The 16525-nt window shown below is 40.1% G+C and overlaps 1 protein-coding gene across 2 annotated transcripts in view; it reads right to left on the bottom strand.

The window, feature by feature from the left end:
- Positions 1-16525, bottom strand: part of LOC121945336 (CUB and sushi domain-containing protein 3-like) — a 235458-nt gene that overhangs the window by 16476 nt on the left and 202457 nt on the right. For both annotated transcript variants that reach the window (XM_088084026.1, XM_088084027.1), the window contains exons 59-63: positions 15482-15664; positions 9130-9303; positions 3707-3880; positions 2862-2935; positions 1541-1652 (exon numbers count right to left, since the gene is read on the bottom strand). In XM_088084026.1, coding sequence (XP_087940152.1) covers positions 1541-1652; positions 2862-2935; positions 3707-3880; positions 9130-9303; positions 15482-15664 — 717 coding nt within the window. The remainder of the gene's footprint in view (positions 1-1540; positions 1653-2861; positions 2936-3706; positions 3881-9129; positions 9304-15481; positions 15665-16525) is intronic.

The raw sequence follows: 16525 nt of genomic DNA, 5'->3' as shown, positions 1-16525 counted from the left end.
AACAAAATTTGTAAGTGCCAGTTTGAGAAGTTTGCTGGAGCTTTAACCTGTAATTCTATTGACTTAAACTCACTCTGACTGCTCTTTTATTTTAAGGGACCCGTCACAGTGCTGGCAATAAATGCCATTAAGGAGCCAAGGGATGCGCGCCCTCCTGAATCATTCTTTAGTCAGCGGTATGATGGGGTCAGCAGTTTGAAGATATAGCTGGAGCAGGAAAGGCTGAGGAGCTGTCTGGTGACACAAGTCTAGAAGGGAGTGTGTCTTGGATTCTTTTCTGCTGTCAGCCGTTCAAATTAACTTTTCAGGAAATTTAAATTAGAAAACAAACACCATGAATGACAATAAGGCCATTAAAAAACTCACATTATGAGTTTTTAATGGCTTTGTTCAATTGGTAAATATTGTATGTAACTTGAAATATTTGTAGTAAATGTTAACATTTATTGACAGAGTGCAGATTTTAATGTTGTAGTTGTATATATTATATTTATATGTATATATTATAGCTCATAACATTAAGCATTTTAAACCTTTATTACAAAAACTGCCTGTGTTTGGACATAATCTCATGCATACATCTTATTTGTTTTGATGAAGGGAGGTTATTTAGATACACTCTCATAATGCAATTTAACAGCAGCACGAACTGCAGCCTCCAAAATGACCACAGAGTCAAGTCAACATCTCTTTGTAACAGTTAACAAAGACTGAACATGATAATCTGATGACAATACAGTGACCTTATGAGACTACCTCAGTTTAAACTAGGTGTATCTAATGAACTGGCAACTGAGTAAAGAGACACCATGGACAGATTCAAGGAATCACAAGCCCTCTAAAACGTCCCCTCCTCCTACTAAAACACACACATACACACACAAACACACGCAGACACACCGCGCTGCAGAGTAGATCAGGCAGAGAATGAAGGGTAGGTATTACAATGTTTCTGCTCCCCTCAGCACAAATGTCTCCGGAAAATTCAAGTGGGTGTTACATCTTGGGGTAGTTATGAAATCAAGATTACAAAATATCATTTCAATCCCCTTATCAACACACAGCTCAAGTGTTTACACTGTAAGTTGCATAGTAAAATGCAGACTATAGTACGATTTGAACTGGCAATATTTCCATGAAAAATGCTGTGGCTGAAAGGGATTCCACTGAGATATTGGATTACATCACAACTCAGAAAAGCGCCCGGCTTGGCAAGGCAACTGGGCTAAACTGCACAGCCCTACTTTGGTGTTGGTCGACAGTTCATGTGGTTCAAACAAGAATGACAGTAATCACGATCAACACCTCAGTCTCAGAATGACTGGGAAGACAGGTTGATTGAAGCTGGAGCTGCAATCTACAGGGAGGTCAAAGGTTATGGCAGAATTGAACGAATCAACAGATGAGAAAAAGAAAAGAGTGCCTGAGTAGCCAGCAATGCAGATAAACAGTGACAGGGACCCAGAAGGGGAAGGGAAAAACAAAGACAGGCAGAGTGAAATAAAGATATTGCGAGTGAGCATGAGGAACAAGCACTCACGGATACAGCTAGGCTGGCTGCCGGTCCAGGTGAGATCTGGCAAACAGAGCCGGGTGGTGGAGCCCTGCAGTAGGTGTCCCTGTTGGCACTGGAAGTCAACTCTGCTGCCCACCTGGCCACAAACAGACAGCATGTAAAGTGGAGAGAGTCAATACACTGATGCAAATGCCAATAGGCTCCCAGCATCAGATCTAAAGAGCTTGGAAAAAATACAGCACACTAAAGTTTTTTCCTTTCTTAATGATTATCTGTAGTGTGTGGAGGCAGATGGAGACTATTCCTAGAGGCGATGGCCCATGTTTGTGTTCTCAATTGATGCACAGACATTAGAAAGTTAGCAAGCTGACTTTGTGGTAAAAATATAGAGACAAACTGTTTTCTGTTATCATAATAAATGACTTTTACTTTCAGCCACCATCCCAGTCGACTGTTAAAAGACAGCATCGACAGAACATTCTCATTCGGTGGTGTCAAGATTTTGGTAAAGTTGTTCAGTAATGCAGAAAAATGCAAGAGCACAGCCATTACAAGCAGTGATCCAAATAATAAGCTGCTTCTGCTTTCATTTGGGACAAATTTCATATCTGATATTCTGCTGAATGTTGTGGAGAAATTGTTTGCACTTAACTTGTAAGTGACACTCCAAGAGCAACATAGAGGAAATAAAATGAAATACACTGGCTGAAAGCATCTCAAGGGAGCTACTGAGCACACACCAATGGTCATGATATCAGTTTTTTTGACTATGATGCATTCTAGCATTGCCTGTTTTACACATACAGTCAAACTGCATAAAGTGTGCATTATTATAGATGTAGATATGCGCCATGCCTTTACAAATTCAAGTGGTAGAAAAATCTAGTTGGATTTCTTCAGTGCACCCACCTGGGATGGATACATACATGCATGACTATTTCATCCTTGCACCCACATAACATCATCCAAAGGAATAAATGATGATCCTACATGGAACATCCATTGGAAACTGATAACTTGAAGGAGGACTAAGCCCAGGTAACACAGTATAGCTGCAAGCTTTGAATGATACTTTGATTAGGTGCTTCTTGTTCATCTACCTCCACCTGGCTGCCTAAAATATTGATCACATGGGATTTGTAGTCAAGCTGAATTAAGTGTATAGTATCGTATCCATATGAAATCAAATGTGCTAGTCAAGTAGCCAACATATTTTTTAAGTACACAGCTTTTGCATAAACCTGTCTCCAACTAGACATTTATTTTTCTGGTATAAATTAAAAGAGTTATAGAACATACTAACACCATCTATTTATAAAATGTATCCAACTTCAGCTCATTTTACCTTAAAGCCTGTTGTGTAATTCATGAAGCCATGCTCAGGTGTCCCTGGATTTTCACAGGTGGTTCTCGTGGGCTCTGGAAAAAGAAATCATTGTCATGATGAGCGGGTAAATTGAAGGAGAGCAAATATGAAAATATGATAGAGAAGCAATCATTGATAATGATGAAGCAATTTCTCTCTGGTGTAGCATGTACCAGAGGACAATTACTGAAGTGGCGTGGTAACAAAAAAAGAATTACCCCGCCATCTATAGTCTCTTTAACTATGAATTCTTCGGCTTTTACAAGTCTTAGGAATATGGGCTTTTGAGATGTTTAATCATTGGTGAGACTAAATTCAAATTAAGACATGTCCATGTGGTGAAGCATTTCTTCAGCACTTAATAATTTCAGCAACACTGGGCTGCAAATATAAAGCATTGCCCCATAGATAACAATATAAATAATGTAATTTAGTCTCATGATTTAGTTTTACATTAGTGCCAGATGGCAACACACTTATTCTAGTTCACCTTCAAGTGCATTTGATATTTATGTTAACTGCTTCAAGAGGAACAACAGAGGATGATCATTTGGGATGGTGGGATGCTACCTGGCAGGCATCTAGTTCATTTAATTTTACTACATTTGTTATTGCACTGTGCAAATTAAATGCTTATCTCTTGCATGTAGGAAAGTCAAACCCTTGTATAACATAATTTAATGATCAATAATTTAACAGCATGGCAAATTACACACACAAAAAAATAAATAAATTTGACTGTTTGAAACCAAAGAATTACACCCATCTGAAACCTTGTAAATTTGTGGATTAGCTAATTAACATACAGGGTAATAATTGAGTACCTATACATCGAGGCTGGGATCCACTCCAGGTGCCGTCCTCCTGGCACATACGTGTTGTTGATCCCACCAGCACATAGGGGGCAGTGCAGCTAAAGATCACCTCAGACTTGAAGATGAAACTGCGCCCTTCTCTCCGTCCTTTGGCAGGCATACCAGGGTCTCCACAGAACTTGGCTGTGGAGGCAGAAATGTGGAATATTGCTGATGTGATAAGCTGGCGGCCAACAAATCCAACACAGATGTTAAGCATTTTCCTGCAAGCATTCATCCAGCAGCATACCACACTGCACTGTTGCACCTTCCCTTCATTTCATGTCAATATTTATGCCCTATTCCTCTGCCCTATTTTTACTATTCAAACATTCATCTTTTTTAACCTCATTACACATAATGAATACTGCAGCAGCTAGTCAATTGAATGCAGCATTGCGTACACTATTTAGCATTTAATTCAGATATAATAAGCTGTGTGGGCTGTTGTTGCACCCATGCAAGATCAGACCATGATGCGGAGTGCCTACGGTGGTTTCCACTGCTGCTGTGAGCTTTGCTGTTTGATGAGCTTTTAATTATATCCGATTTATTTGACTACCTGACTGTAAAAATGATTGGCTTTCTATATGATTTTGGAGAGTCTCCATGGAATGACTTATTCAAATTGCATTGACATTATGCTTGTTGCACAATTTCCTTTGGCCATTTTTTATTGCATGTGGGCAGATGCATTGACATCCTTGTCTCAGGATGAATTGCTCTGTCGCGTTTTGTTTTTTGCTTCCAACAATCAACCTTTCTGTTGAGTGGTTACAGTGAGTATGTGAATATTCATCTTGGCAGCAAAGAGGGAGTGAGGGAGGTCATGGCACTCAATTTTAGATCAAAATAATTAGCAAGTGAAATATTAATTTCTCTGACAGGGCCTTGAGGTTAACACAACTAGAGCCATCTGCTGCCGCTGTTGCTCCCCAAGCCTCTGGTATGATATCGCCTTTTTAATGGGACTCTCACCACAGCCTCAGCAGATGAAGCCCGTTGGATTATCACTGCTGCTCCTTCAATTTATTGCTTATAGACATCTAATCAAATTGACTGGAATAATTTAGGTTGAGTGGGTTTGATGGGGAGAGAAGTCAGCCATTTTACAGTCCGCCGAAGTATCTTTCTCTCCATCCCTTACTGTATATGCACAACCATCAGTCCACTATAAGCACACTGATCAGTAAGTCACTTGTTAGCCGTAGGAGGTGAAGAAATTCTCAGTGTGTGAGAGAGCAGAGGCGAGGACGAGAGTCAAAGCATTCAGTCACGCAGCCAGAGCACTGTGGGATCAAGCCAATAATAAGGCGGGCTGCTTCTCCAGACCTGACATGTGCTGCTGCGTGGAGGTCTGGAGACAGAGATAAGTTCTCGCTTGCTCTCTTCCTAGAAGTCAGGAACCAACAGGGGCTTCTCACAGCCAATCCCTGACATAACAGATATCTAGTAAAAGAGGAGATTAGAATCCAGCTCATGCAGGAATGGCTGAATAAAGCCATTACTGCAAATATTGTTATCTCAGAAACAAATCCTTGTTTTCTGAGACATATCTTCTACTAGGAAATATGTTTGCTGCCATACTGCAGGTCCCACCTGAAAACCACACATTGTTAGTTTTAACACAGCATCACCCAATAGTTTGTTTGACAGTATTTGATATGTCAACAAGCAAATATGCAAATGATGTCAGCCTGGATGTGAAAAGGATTCTTGTCAGTTTTCAAATCACATTGTAAGACTTCGTATTCAGATGGTATTTTTTTTAGGGTTGACAGTACAGGCCAAACAGGTGACATGCACATCAGTTATAAGCTTCAAGCTGCAGGGAAATAATGTACTTTTTTATGGATATATAAGAGAAATGGCCGCAGGCCAAACCAAGCTCAGCATATTTAATGGGCCTGTGTGTGTGTGTGTGTGTGTGTGTGTGTGTGTGTGTGTGTGTGTGTGTGTGTGTGTGTGTGCAACGATGGATGAGTGAGAGAGACAGAAGGAGAGTGAGACTAGTCAAACTTTTCCTTTCTCTCTCTCTCTCTCTCAGAGCCTCTCCCCTTCCTTGATGAATTATCAATGCTTTGAAGTAATCAGTATGCAGAGGCCAGATTCAAAGTTGGGATCACAGTCGCATCCCTGCAGACACATGAACTAGCATTCTCAGACACTGAATTTTGCTGCTTGCTCTCTGTTTCCCCTATGTGCTGTGAGAGGGAACATGAATATGCATCTTAATCCTGTTTGGCTGCAAGTGCTTGCAGAAGTACAGGTTTTAAGAAATGCTCAGATGGATTTCCTTTTGCAGATGCATGGCATCTCCTGCAGTATTGCTGAGCTGTAATTCAACTAAAAGTGCTGAGTATGAATTGCAATCATATTTCTAAAGTTTACAGCAGTGCAAGCCTACTATAGGTCTAATAATCAGCATGACTGTGGCTTTAAAATGATAATGCACCAAAATAAATTTAAGAAACATATCAGGTCACATTTGCAGCAGATGTGTGCGATAAAGGAATATGATTTTTCCTCCTGCTCAGCTTATGATTTTATTGGTAAATGGGGAATATTCTCAGTCTAGGTAATGTACTGGCTTATCCTTCTTCCTAATAGTTGCAAAAACATTGCAGGCCTGTGTGCATTTGTTGCCATTTAATGATAAATGTATGTGTTTAACAAGTAAAACTGAGTATGTACAGTAATGGTCAGTACTGTGACTGCATCGTGAACACTGTTATTAATTTAGTATTTACCTATTAAGAATGACTTCCCAATTTATAGGCACAAGCGGCTGAGATTGCTGTAGATAGTGCTGTGCTGACATTTTAATGCATAGATAATGGCTTTTTCTACACCAAATATGATCAGCACTTTCTTCGCCGTTGTCCTCATTTTCCAGACTCATTTATTTGCCTTAGTAAACCTCCGTGATTTATCACAGACTTGCTTCCACTTCCAGTACTGTTGCAGGAGGCTTGCTATAACAACATGTTTAGGAGAGCCAGGTTCTTTACAGAAGCTGGTTATCGATCACACTGAATGATTCTATGGTGTATGGCTCTCAATTTGTGTCAATTTTGCACCAGCAACAGAACCTGCATTCTAGATTGTAAGTAATGGAGCTCTTAAATATAATTACGACATCAAAAACAATTCTATGTTGAGACACATTAAACTCTAACATTGCATCATGGAACATAAAGGTTACTCGCTTAGATAGCTGCAAGAGGTTGTTTTGGGTGTGCTGATGTGGAAAGATGATTGTAGTGTGTTGAGAGATGACACTGCTTATCATAATTGTAGTAGACAACAAGTAGACATGGTACATTTACCAAGTGGAACCCTTATCCATTTTATGTCCGGGTGACATCATTTCATCTATTACAACAGTTCAGGAAAAGAACACAGATATACTGGTACACCTTGATAAAACAGGCTGTAGGTCACTTAGTAGTGCTAAAGCACATATCTGGTCATAACAGACAAATTCAATCCTTTACAGTTAAGAGGGATATATATCAGACAGCAGTGTGCACATTGACTCAAGAATTACAATGAACGGCTGCAATGTGGCCATTTAGAAGAGCAAATGGCTGCAGAGTTACTGTGCTTCTAGTTGCATAGTCACAAACACTAGCAGTCTGTCAGCTGGATCTCCAATGCTAAATACCCAAATGGGACTGTGTCCGCCTGAATGAATACGGCCACAAGCACTAAATTCTGTCATTAGCATAAATTACAAAAGAATACAGAAGTGAGTGTAGTTTTGTTTAAGTAGGCTCAGGGGTCTCAGGCTGTTTTTTTTTGTCATCATCCACTATGACAAAAAAAACACTAAACCATCTCATTTCTCCCCAATTCATAAACTCTTATGTAATGTCAGCAATCAACACAGTGTAGTTACAGTCTGCACAATTAATGCATGCAGCCATACAACAGCGGAGATTTCCTGCGAAAGAAGGCTGCAATAATCAATTAACATAATGCAAAATGCAGCACTTCAGCAGTCAAAAGGACTACCTACATTCACCAGTTTAAGTGGAGATGTTTTTATTGCAGCATAGCTGTAAAAAAAAACAAAAAAAAACAATAACACATCTTCTAGCGCTTGGAGTGAGTGTTATGCATGAATATTTTTTAGTGGCATTTGTTTTTATTCCACTTAAAACCCAACTCACACTCAGAGAGAAAAACAAACACATGTAAGTCCTTTGCCCTTCTCGATATTTGATTTCTGACTAACAGATATAATGCAAGAATGACTCTGATGACAGATAGATGCTCTTGAGCAGTCATGCATCCCAGGGGTTATTATTATGCTTGCAAAGATGATTCTGAAAAGGTCTTAATGTAGTAAAGAGCATCACACACACAACTTGTGGTTCGTCATAGATCATCATCAACATTGTAGCTTTGACTCTAGGGCTGGAGGTCAATTCACTTTTCATTTGATCAAAATGTAAACTGGGAGTTTCCATTTCATGTATGAATGATGAAATATTAATTTGCCTTTTTTATGAACAGGTAGGACACAATATCCTTCTCATGCCTGGCCTTTTTCAGTATTTGATATTTGAATAAGAAAAATCTTTGTGCTAACACTAAGGGTGGTTTTTGGATCAAATATAACTCGCTGCTTATGAAAAAAGACCTTGATGTTGCAACTAGGCACAACACTAATAATCACTGTTCTGCATCTCTTCAAGACTGCCTTATTATATTTGTATCGTTATTCAGCTTTCCCACCTAGGCCCTGATGTTAAATTCCATGACTTATTCATAACTTTCATTAATTTCATTAACTTGAGATAACCTCTAAAGGAGCAAGCAGCAAAGTGATAGAAGAGACTTGCCTCAGAGAACAAACATAATACTGATGCACTGACTGTATGAAACATGTTTTAAAACAGCATGCAGGTATATTGATGTTAAGAGACGTGTTATCCATTATTTTATCAATTCCCCCGAACACATTAGTTCAATGTTAGGACTTTGTCTGACTAGATTATTATACCCCTAAAAATTCCACGTTTTACACGAATTCCATGCACAGTGGGAATCCTGGTAATTTCACAGTCAAATAGGTGAGATAGGGCAGAATCTTTCATTTTTACTTCCAAATGATTTCATATGAATTCATGATCAATAGATGAGAAAGAGAGAAAGCAACAGGATGCCAGATTTTAATTATGAGTTCAACATTTCACATGCTTGATCATGTTTAAAAAGGGGCATCCAGAGACAAGGTCCAATTTAGCTCACTGTGCAAATAACCATGTTTCAGACAGCGACAGAAATGTCACTGCGACCATTTCAGTCGAGAGGTAAGGAGACTTCCTTTATAGACCTCTATAATCATCATAATAATTATCAAGGAAGACAAAATAGTGACTCACGCAAGCACTGAGGCAGGTCGCCGCTCCATGTCCCATTCCCTGTGCAGGTGAGCACAGCGGGGAAGGACAGCTCGTAGCCAGGTAGACAGCTGTAGCTCACGCTGGTACCCCACTCCAGGACTGAGCCCTCCAGGAGGCCGTTGGGTATAGGTGAGGGTGTAGCACATGTCACCACTGTGGGGAAAATGAGGACACAAACACATTCAAGACAAGTTCATCATAGTACAGTCGATGCACAAAATAGCTTCACTCAACTTTGAGTCAAGACCAGGATCTAAAGGACTGTTGGGCTGAAACCAAAATAAGACACACATGAGAGCAAGTCAGCACCTAATCGAGAAGAAGACAAAATTTCAAAGTTTAGAAATAACACACACACAAAAAGAAAGCCATTTGAATATGGCTCTAGTCACATCTAAAATATTGCATCTCTATAATAAGTAGAAATAGTCAACTGACAGCACATAGAAGTTTCTAATGTAAAAGGGTGAATCTATAATTGCAGAAGACAAGCAGCAACCTCCAGGGCTGAAAAATGAAGCCAATGCCAACTGCCAGAAACTGCAGCTCCTCAAATGGCCACTTGAGGCTGGCTCCAAAAGTGAATCATTCAAAATAGACACTCGTGCAAAAATACGCAACTTAACAGCAGAAATAAACATGTTTACAGACTGGTTTTGGCATGACTGCTGCGGGGGGGGGGGGGCTGTCGTTATTTCAATTAATGCCCAAAGTTACAAATGTTTAAGTGGGGAGGGGCAGGGGCACAGTTTACAAGTAAGTGTAAGATCCACCCCACGCTGCTCTACACCTTGGGTCACCTCTGGCTCCAAAATCTGAGCTAGTGATGGCTAAAGTGCCAAACTCATGGAAGTCTAAAAAAACCAAAGGATGACGTCACTGTGGCTCTACAGACCTGGACACAAGCATGAAGGATTAAATAAAATATCTGTAAGAAACACTGTTGCTTTTTTCCCCATCTGTGTACAATTGAAACAAAACAGCTTGGGTGTAAATCAAAGGAACACACAATGTTCAAGCTTGGAGATAATTACTAGGATTTATGTGGATTTACAGGGATATGGCTATATCCTAGGTCTTTCCATTTCTAATCAAAATTTTGATAAATGGAGGTGGCGGTGATGGTGAGAGGGAGTAGTGGTGTAAAAATGTATTAACATTGTAATGAACCCACTTTCTATCCAATAAATTGTCATTCTTGCAGGTTTTATCTTCCTATTCATATAAAGACTGATCCAATGTCCCAGAGGGCTGAAGTGCTACTTCTTTATAAGACACAACAGGATTGAAGTTGGCTCTTAATGCAGTTTAAACATGAACATGTTTTGTCAAATATATTATTGCACTGCATGCTTCAAATTATAGTGCTATTCTACAGATATCAAAAGGCAATAGAGGTGGCACAAATTCACCATTTGAGCTAATGTGGATTATGACAGAGTGAAAAGTAGGTCTTTAGCCCAGAGAAATGGTCTGTGTTTGACTGTGACTGTGAGTGATTTTTCTGCCGTTTCTGTTTGGAGTATACTGAATAATTTCTGCAAGAAATGAGGGGACATCTTGTGTCTGTGTAAGCCATAAACTTTCTGTTCAACAAATGTAATAAATGAATGCATAATAAAGCTCAGAGTTTGTTCTGACACACTTGGAGATGAACCCGTGGGGACACAGATGGGATATGGGTTTTAGGGATGTGAATAAATTATAGCAGTTGTTTTATACCATTACTATCCTCCCTCAACACCCATCATTTCCCCAAGTCTCTCTTTCTTTTAGACGTACTCACGCATGCCGAAACACTTGAACAAAGTCAGGCAACATCCAAGACGCGCAACTGTCTGGAAAGATCAGATGTTTAGTTCAAAATCCAGTTACTTAAACTGTCATGTTAACACCATGGCCCTCAAGTTAAGGTTTAGTGTTTTGGCAGAACAACATCATAGTCATTTTGACTTACCAAATACATGACAAAAATACACAGACTCATGTGAAGGCTGAGTCTGTGGACATCTTGGCTCCAGGCAGGACCATGAATAGACAGACACACGCACGCACACACACGCACACGCACGCAAACACACAGCATTTGTGGGCATAATTAGAAAGACAAAGGCAGATCGGACTAGTTGCTACCTAGGACACAGACTTGATAGCAAGTGCTTCAAGTGTTTTATTTTCATTTTCAGAGCACCACTCCAAACTAGCACTGTTCCTACTGTACATGCTAAGAGCACAGTTACACACTATATTTAAGCCACGTGGCACTGTATACAAAAAGACATCGTGCTGATTTTAAGTACGAAACACTTCGGCAGGTGTTTTCACCTATTAGTACCTATAGGAGAGATCATTAGAATACGATAATAGTTGCTAAACTGTGTTGTATAGAGAGACACATAAACACGGATAACTCTTTCCCAGATCAAAAAATTAGGTGGGTTACACCAAATCAAATATCAAATCAAATCAATATATTCAAACATAGCTGATAAACTAATACACTATTGCTGATGACCAGAAAATGACATGGAACAGTTGTTTGTAGTCAAATTAAAATTGACTAAAAACATAATTCATATAGAGAATAATGCAACTAATTTGGATATTACATTTCAATATCAAATATAAAATAGCTGGCAAAATTAACACTAATACATTGATGCATGGTGGTTTCATTTTGTACAAAATAGATGTTAGTTCTATTTATTTTATTAACATGATTCAAAAAGCCTTTGGTCAGCTGTTTAAAGGTAGTTTTTAAACTATACCGTGGTAAAATTTGAAAATGAGTGTTTTTTTATGATAGTGTTAAAATAAAGGAAGCATATCATGATGGACAACTCTCTTACCTAAAAAGTTAAGATTGATTTTATTTTTCTGAACAACAACTTACAGTAAATGTAGGGCAAGCCACTGTGGGATATTCACACACTCTCTCCAAGGTGGAACCATCTTTTGTTCTTGGTTGGCAGCGGATGCAAACAGATTTCCATATGGACATGTTGCAGCCATATACAGTGTATATGCTTTAGATGTATACTATATTTGGAAAGATATTTAGGCCATGATAAATAGTGAATAAAAGTTAAAAGGAAAAAACACTCTGATGTTGCAATCTGTTTTTTAATGTTTTGTTTGGTCATATAATTTTCTTTCTCAAGTTCTCAAGGAGAAACAAGTTCACTTGAAATTGTTTCTCTTTGATGTTAATGAATTAGTAAAGAGCGCATTCAGTTTGGGATTTTCATGTTGTTGCTCTGGAGCCCTAGAAAAAAAGGCTCTTCATTCTGAAATACCTCTCTAAAATGCCCAGCTGGATGCTGTAAAGTAGAAAGTTGATTTGGGTGTGTATGTGTGTCCCCCTGCAGTGTGTCTGTGTAAGAGAAAGAAAGAGAGGAAGACAGATGGAGCGAGTATGTGTGAGAGCACATGTGCAAGTAGGCAAATTACACTGATTAGAAGAGTAGGCCTACTAATCTCATAAGCACTGCATCAGAAATTACTTGAAATAAATGAAAAAATAAAAATAAAAAGGCATGGGTGGCAGGCAGAACCGAATGGGAAGCGGAGAGTGTCCCCATTTTCCTAAGTAGTTCTAAGCAGCATTAGTGCCTCTTAGCTGAACACGCCAAACCTGGGATTCAAACAGAATCCTTGCCGGGCGAGGCTTAGGATGTGTCATTGGTAGTGTGTGTTTGCACACCACACACAAATGGTGTGGCTAGCACTGACGCACACACTATGTTTAAAATTATGCACAGAGTCGGCACACGTGAAACCTCTTTGTCTGTTTTAGTTCCAGACTCGCTCTCTCTCTCTCTCTCTCTCCCCTTCTCTCTCTCTCTTCAACCCCCCACCCCCACCCCCTTCCTGGAATACAGCTCATATCCCTGCGGCACTTCATCCAAATCTATGACAAGATGACAGATGCCTCGCATCATGACAATTTCAAACAGCTCACCCCGCATGAACTGCTGCACCTTTAACTTGAACTCAATCATGCAAAAGAAAAAGGCAACTGATCTTATTGGAGGAGGCATTGTTTTCAGTTTCAGATGCAAGAACAGAAAATTCAAAATTTGCTCAGTCCTTTTCTAAGACCTCTTGCTGCGTAGGCTGTCAGCGAAAGAGATGATAAAAAAGCTGTGATTACCAGCGAGCTGTTCTATTGCCTGTCCTAGATAGTCTTAGAAAGAGACCAAAGGAGAGGAAGCAAGCAAAGACAAGGGGGAAAAAAAAGCATGAAACATCTGCACTCTTTCTTAATAACCAATCCACACTGAGGAATCACAAAAATTAATATAAGGCACACAGTTAGCAATCAAACCCCTCTGTCTTGCCTTTCTTTTATTCATTTACCCCATGAGAGAAATAGGTACTATTGGCAAAGTGAGAGCAGCGGTGAGAGAGGAGGCAGGAAGGACGCCTTGACTTGCTGACTAATGCATACTGGTCAGTATGATCTGACAGCACACAGGCAGCGGCAGCAGTGGTGGGAACAAACGTGAAGGTGTGGAAGCATCTGTGTCTATGTATGCATGAGAGAGACGCTTGTGTAATTGAATGCCCCGTGTGATTGTGTGCATGCATGGTGGTGTGTGAGTGTGATGAGGATGGCTAAGCTCTAGGGTTTCGCTCCCTTCCACACCACCCCCATCAAGCATAGCGGCACAGGGGCTGAGTGCCTGAGCTGTTGCGGTAGCTGTCAAGGATTAGAGCTTGGAGGTTAGGAGCTTCACACATTTTTACACACACATGCGTGCACATACACATCCACGCCCCCCTTCTCTCTCTCTTCGTTTAAACTGCCTTGGGCAACAGTTGTGCGACCATCGATTCATCAAACAGCTTCAACGTAGCACAGAGCAAGGAGCGTAAATAATGAAACACACCCATGAAATATTACAAATCAATGTCAGTTTGGATGTTGTTAACTTCTAGGCAAGGTCCTACAGGGAGCCTGAGGAGGGCAAGAAGTGTGTGGCTTAAAACTACAGCTCCCTAAGAGTGGAGCTAAGAAGACGCAAAGGCTGACTATGTCTAGTCAATAACAGCATAAAGTACACTACATCTTTATACCATGTATCCAAAAACAAAAACAGCAATTACGTGACAAGAAAAGAGCAACAGGCATCATGCTTCTACATTCTCTCATAGTCATTCCCCTTGAATCTGTGTGAATTTGATTTCTTATAAATGTTTGCTTTTCTGTAACTTATCCTGCATAGTTTTCCCACCTGTTGTCATGTTTGTCTCTGTGCATGTCTGTCTCTCACACTCTGCCTCTTTTTCTCTCACAGTTCATGTGTCCTTTCTGATTTCTCAAGAGGCGAATACAACACCAGCTCTTTTCTCTGTAACTGAGAACCTGGGAACAGTTCCTTAGCAACAATAAGCCACCATTTGCCTTGTGGGCTCTTCCCTTTCCCGGTGTACTTTTGAACTGTTTGCTGCACAAGTTAATCTTCCCTGCAATACTTACTTTTGGATGTCGATGGCAGACATGCTAATCTATGCCTCCGCATAAGCATCATAAATCATGGACTGATGTAGTGCTGATGGGCGTACAACAACTAAGTCCTCTTAGTAGATTTTCTAACTTTGATGTTCATCACGCCCATAGAGTACGCACAAACTTTTAGAGAGAGGATGCCAGTGATTAACTGCTAGAGTACAATTAGAGGGATCCTTGTTGTGATGAAGAAGACTTGTTGGCCATCCATCATCAGTCGTCGGAGGAACTTTTAGCCTTGGCTCTGTGCCAACACAGGTGCAACTTTAGATGCAGGTGTGGGTGAAATCACTGTGCCCTACATGAAGGGCTCTAAAAATGCATCTTTTTCTCTTACTTCCCCTGTAAGCCAGCTGAGCGATACTGTCTTTTATCTGGGGACTCATTAAAATATAGTGCTACTTTTGAAATGTAGTGATGCAATGGACATCATTTACAAAAAACAGATTCAAAATTGCTTGTAGTGTTTTTTGGGTGTGTGTTATTTCAACTCCCCAGGGAAAATATATGCGCCTGCATACATGGGGGGGGGGTCTGTCTCACAGACACTTCATCTAATGTATTGTTGGTGTTTCCGTTATCAGCACATTGAACTGAATAATATGACACTATCTGACCACACAGGAAGTTCTGTGTCACCTTGCGTGCTAATCTCATTAGATCTCTGGGTGTAAGCATGTACTTTATATTGTACATGACAGTGTGCTAGCGTGCCAAGGTTGTTACAGCACGGTCTGATGGTTATCAAGGTTGACTGTCTAATGCAGCACGTGTTCGATGCAGTGTATGTGAGTGGGTGCATTTGCGGGTGGCACTTACCTTGGCATGCTGGCATGGTGCCACTCCAGGTGCCATTGTTAGTGCAGGTCCTTGTGACAGCATTGTCCCCTCCTATCATCACATACCCCGGCTGACACGTGAACGTCACGTTCTGGCCCACTGTGATGTCATCACCAAATCTGAGTCCATTTGCTGGAATACCAGGGTCGCCACAGGTGATCACTGTCATCAGTGGTCAAACATAAGGAATAGTGAATAGTGATTACAACATACTGAATGTGAAATATGCTGTATATTAAAAATAAAACATCAAATGTGTCTGATGTAACTGACCCACATATAAAGCATTCTGGAGAAAGAGTAAAGAGGGATTATCAAGTAAGCACAGGGGAGGAAATGCTTCCCCCCCCCTAGATTTTCTATTTTTAGCTTCCCCTTGTTAAGTTGGTGGTTTCTTAATCTTGCATTTGTTCATTTGCGCCATCAAGGCATAACGTGGCCCTGGGCACTCGTTATCTTTGTTCATACAGTATGGACAAAAAGGGTGGGTGGTGATTAATAATTATCCTCTCAGCCACATATTTGGTTTAAAAGTTTTAAAGAGCTGTGCCAAATACAGTTGTGTGTAATGAAAACAGCTCATCAAATAGAGCAGTAAAGAATCTGAGGGACCCACACTCCTTTCCCAGCAGCTCATAATTATTACCCTGATGATTTGCTGAACAGAAGCATGTTGTACAGCATAATGAAGTTAAAGCTACATGAAACTCAACATTGTAAGTTTCTCATCAAAATTAATTCTATGGCTTTGATCGGTAACTGTTAACTTCCTTTTTCATTTTGGTTCAAACAGTTCTCAATGGTTAAATATAGTGCTCAATTGTTAAAGTTATACTACGCAGGATCTTCCAAAAAAACATCACCCCTCACGCCCCACCCCACACACACAAACACACATATATGGCAAACCTGGATTTGGTTTTCAGTTTCAATATCGCTTGTGATGCCGTTTAAAATAGTAGCTGACGATTCTTGCAAAGTATACCTTTAATGAACCATACAGTATTTCATGTAATCATACTT

Source organism: Plectropomus leopardus, chromosome 11 (assembly GCF_026936395.1).
Source record: "Plectropomus leopardus strain MGB_pleo_1.0 chromosome 11, ASM2693639v1, whole genome shotgun sequence".
In the NCBI taxonomy this organism is placed as follows: domain Eukaryota; kingdom Metazoa; phylum Chordata; class Actinopteri; order Perciformes; family Serranidae; genus Plectropomus; species Plectropomus leopardus.
This window is presented reverse-complemented; position numbering and strand designations above follow the sequence as displayed.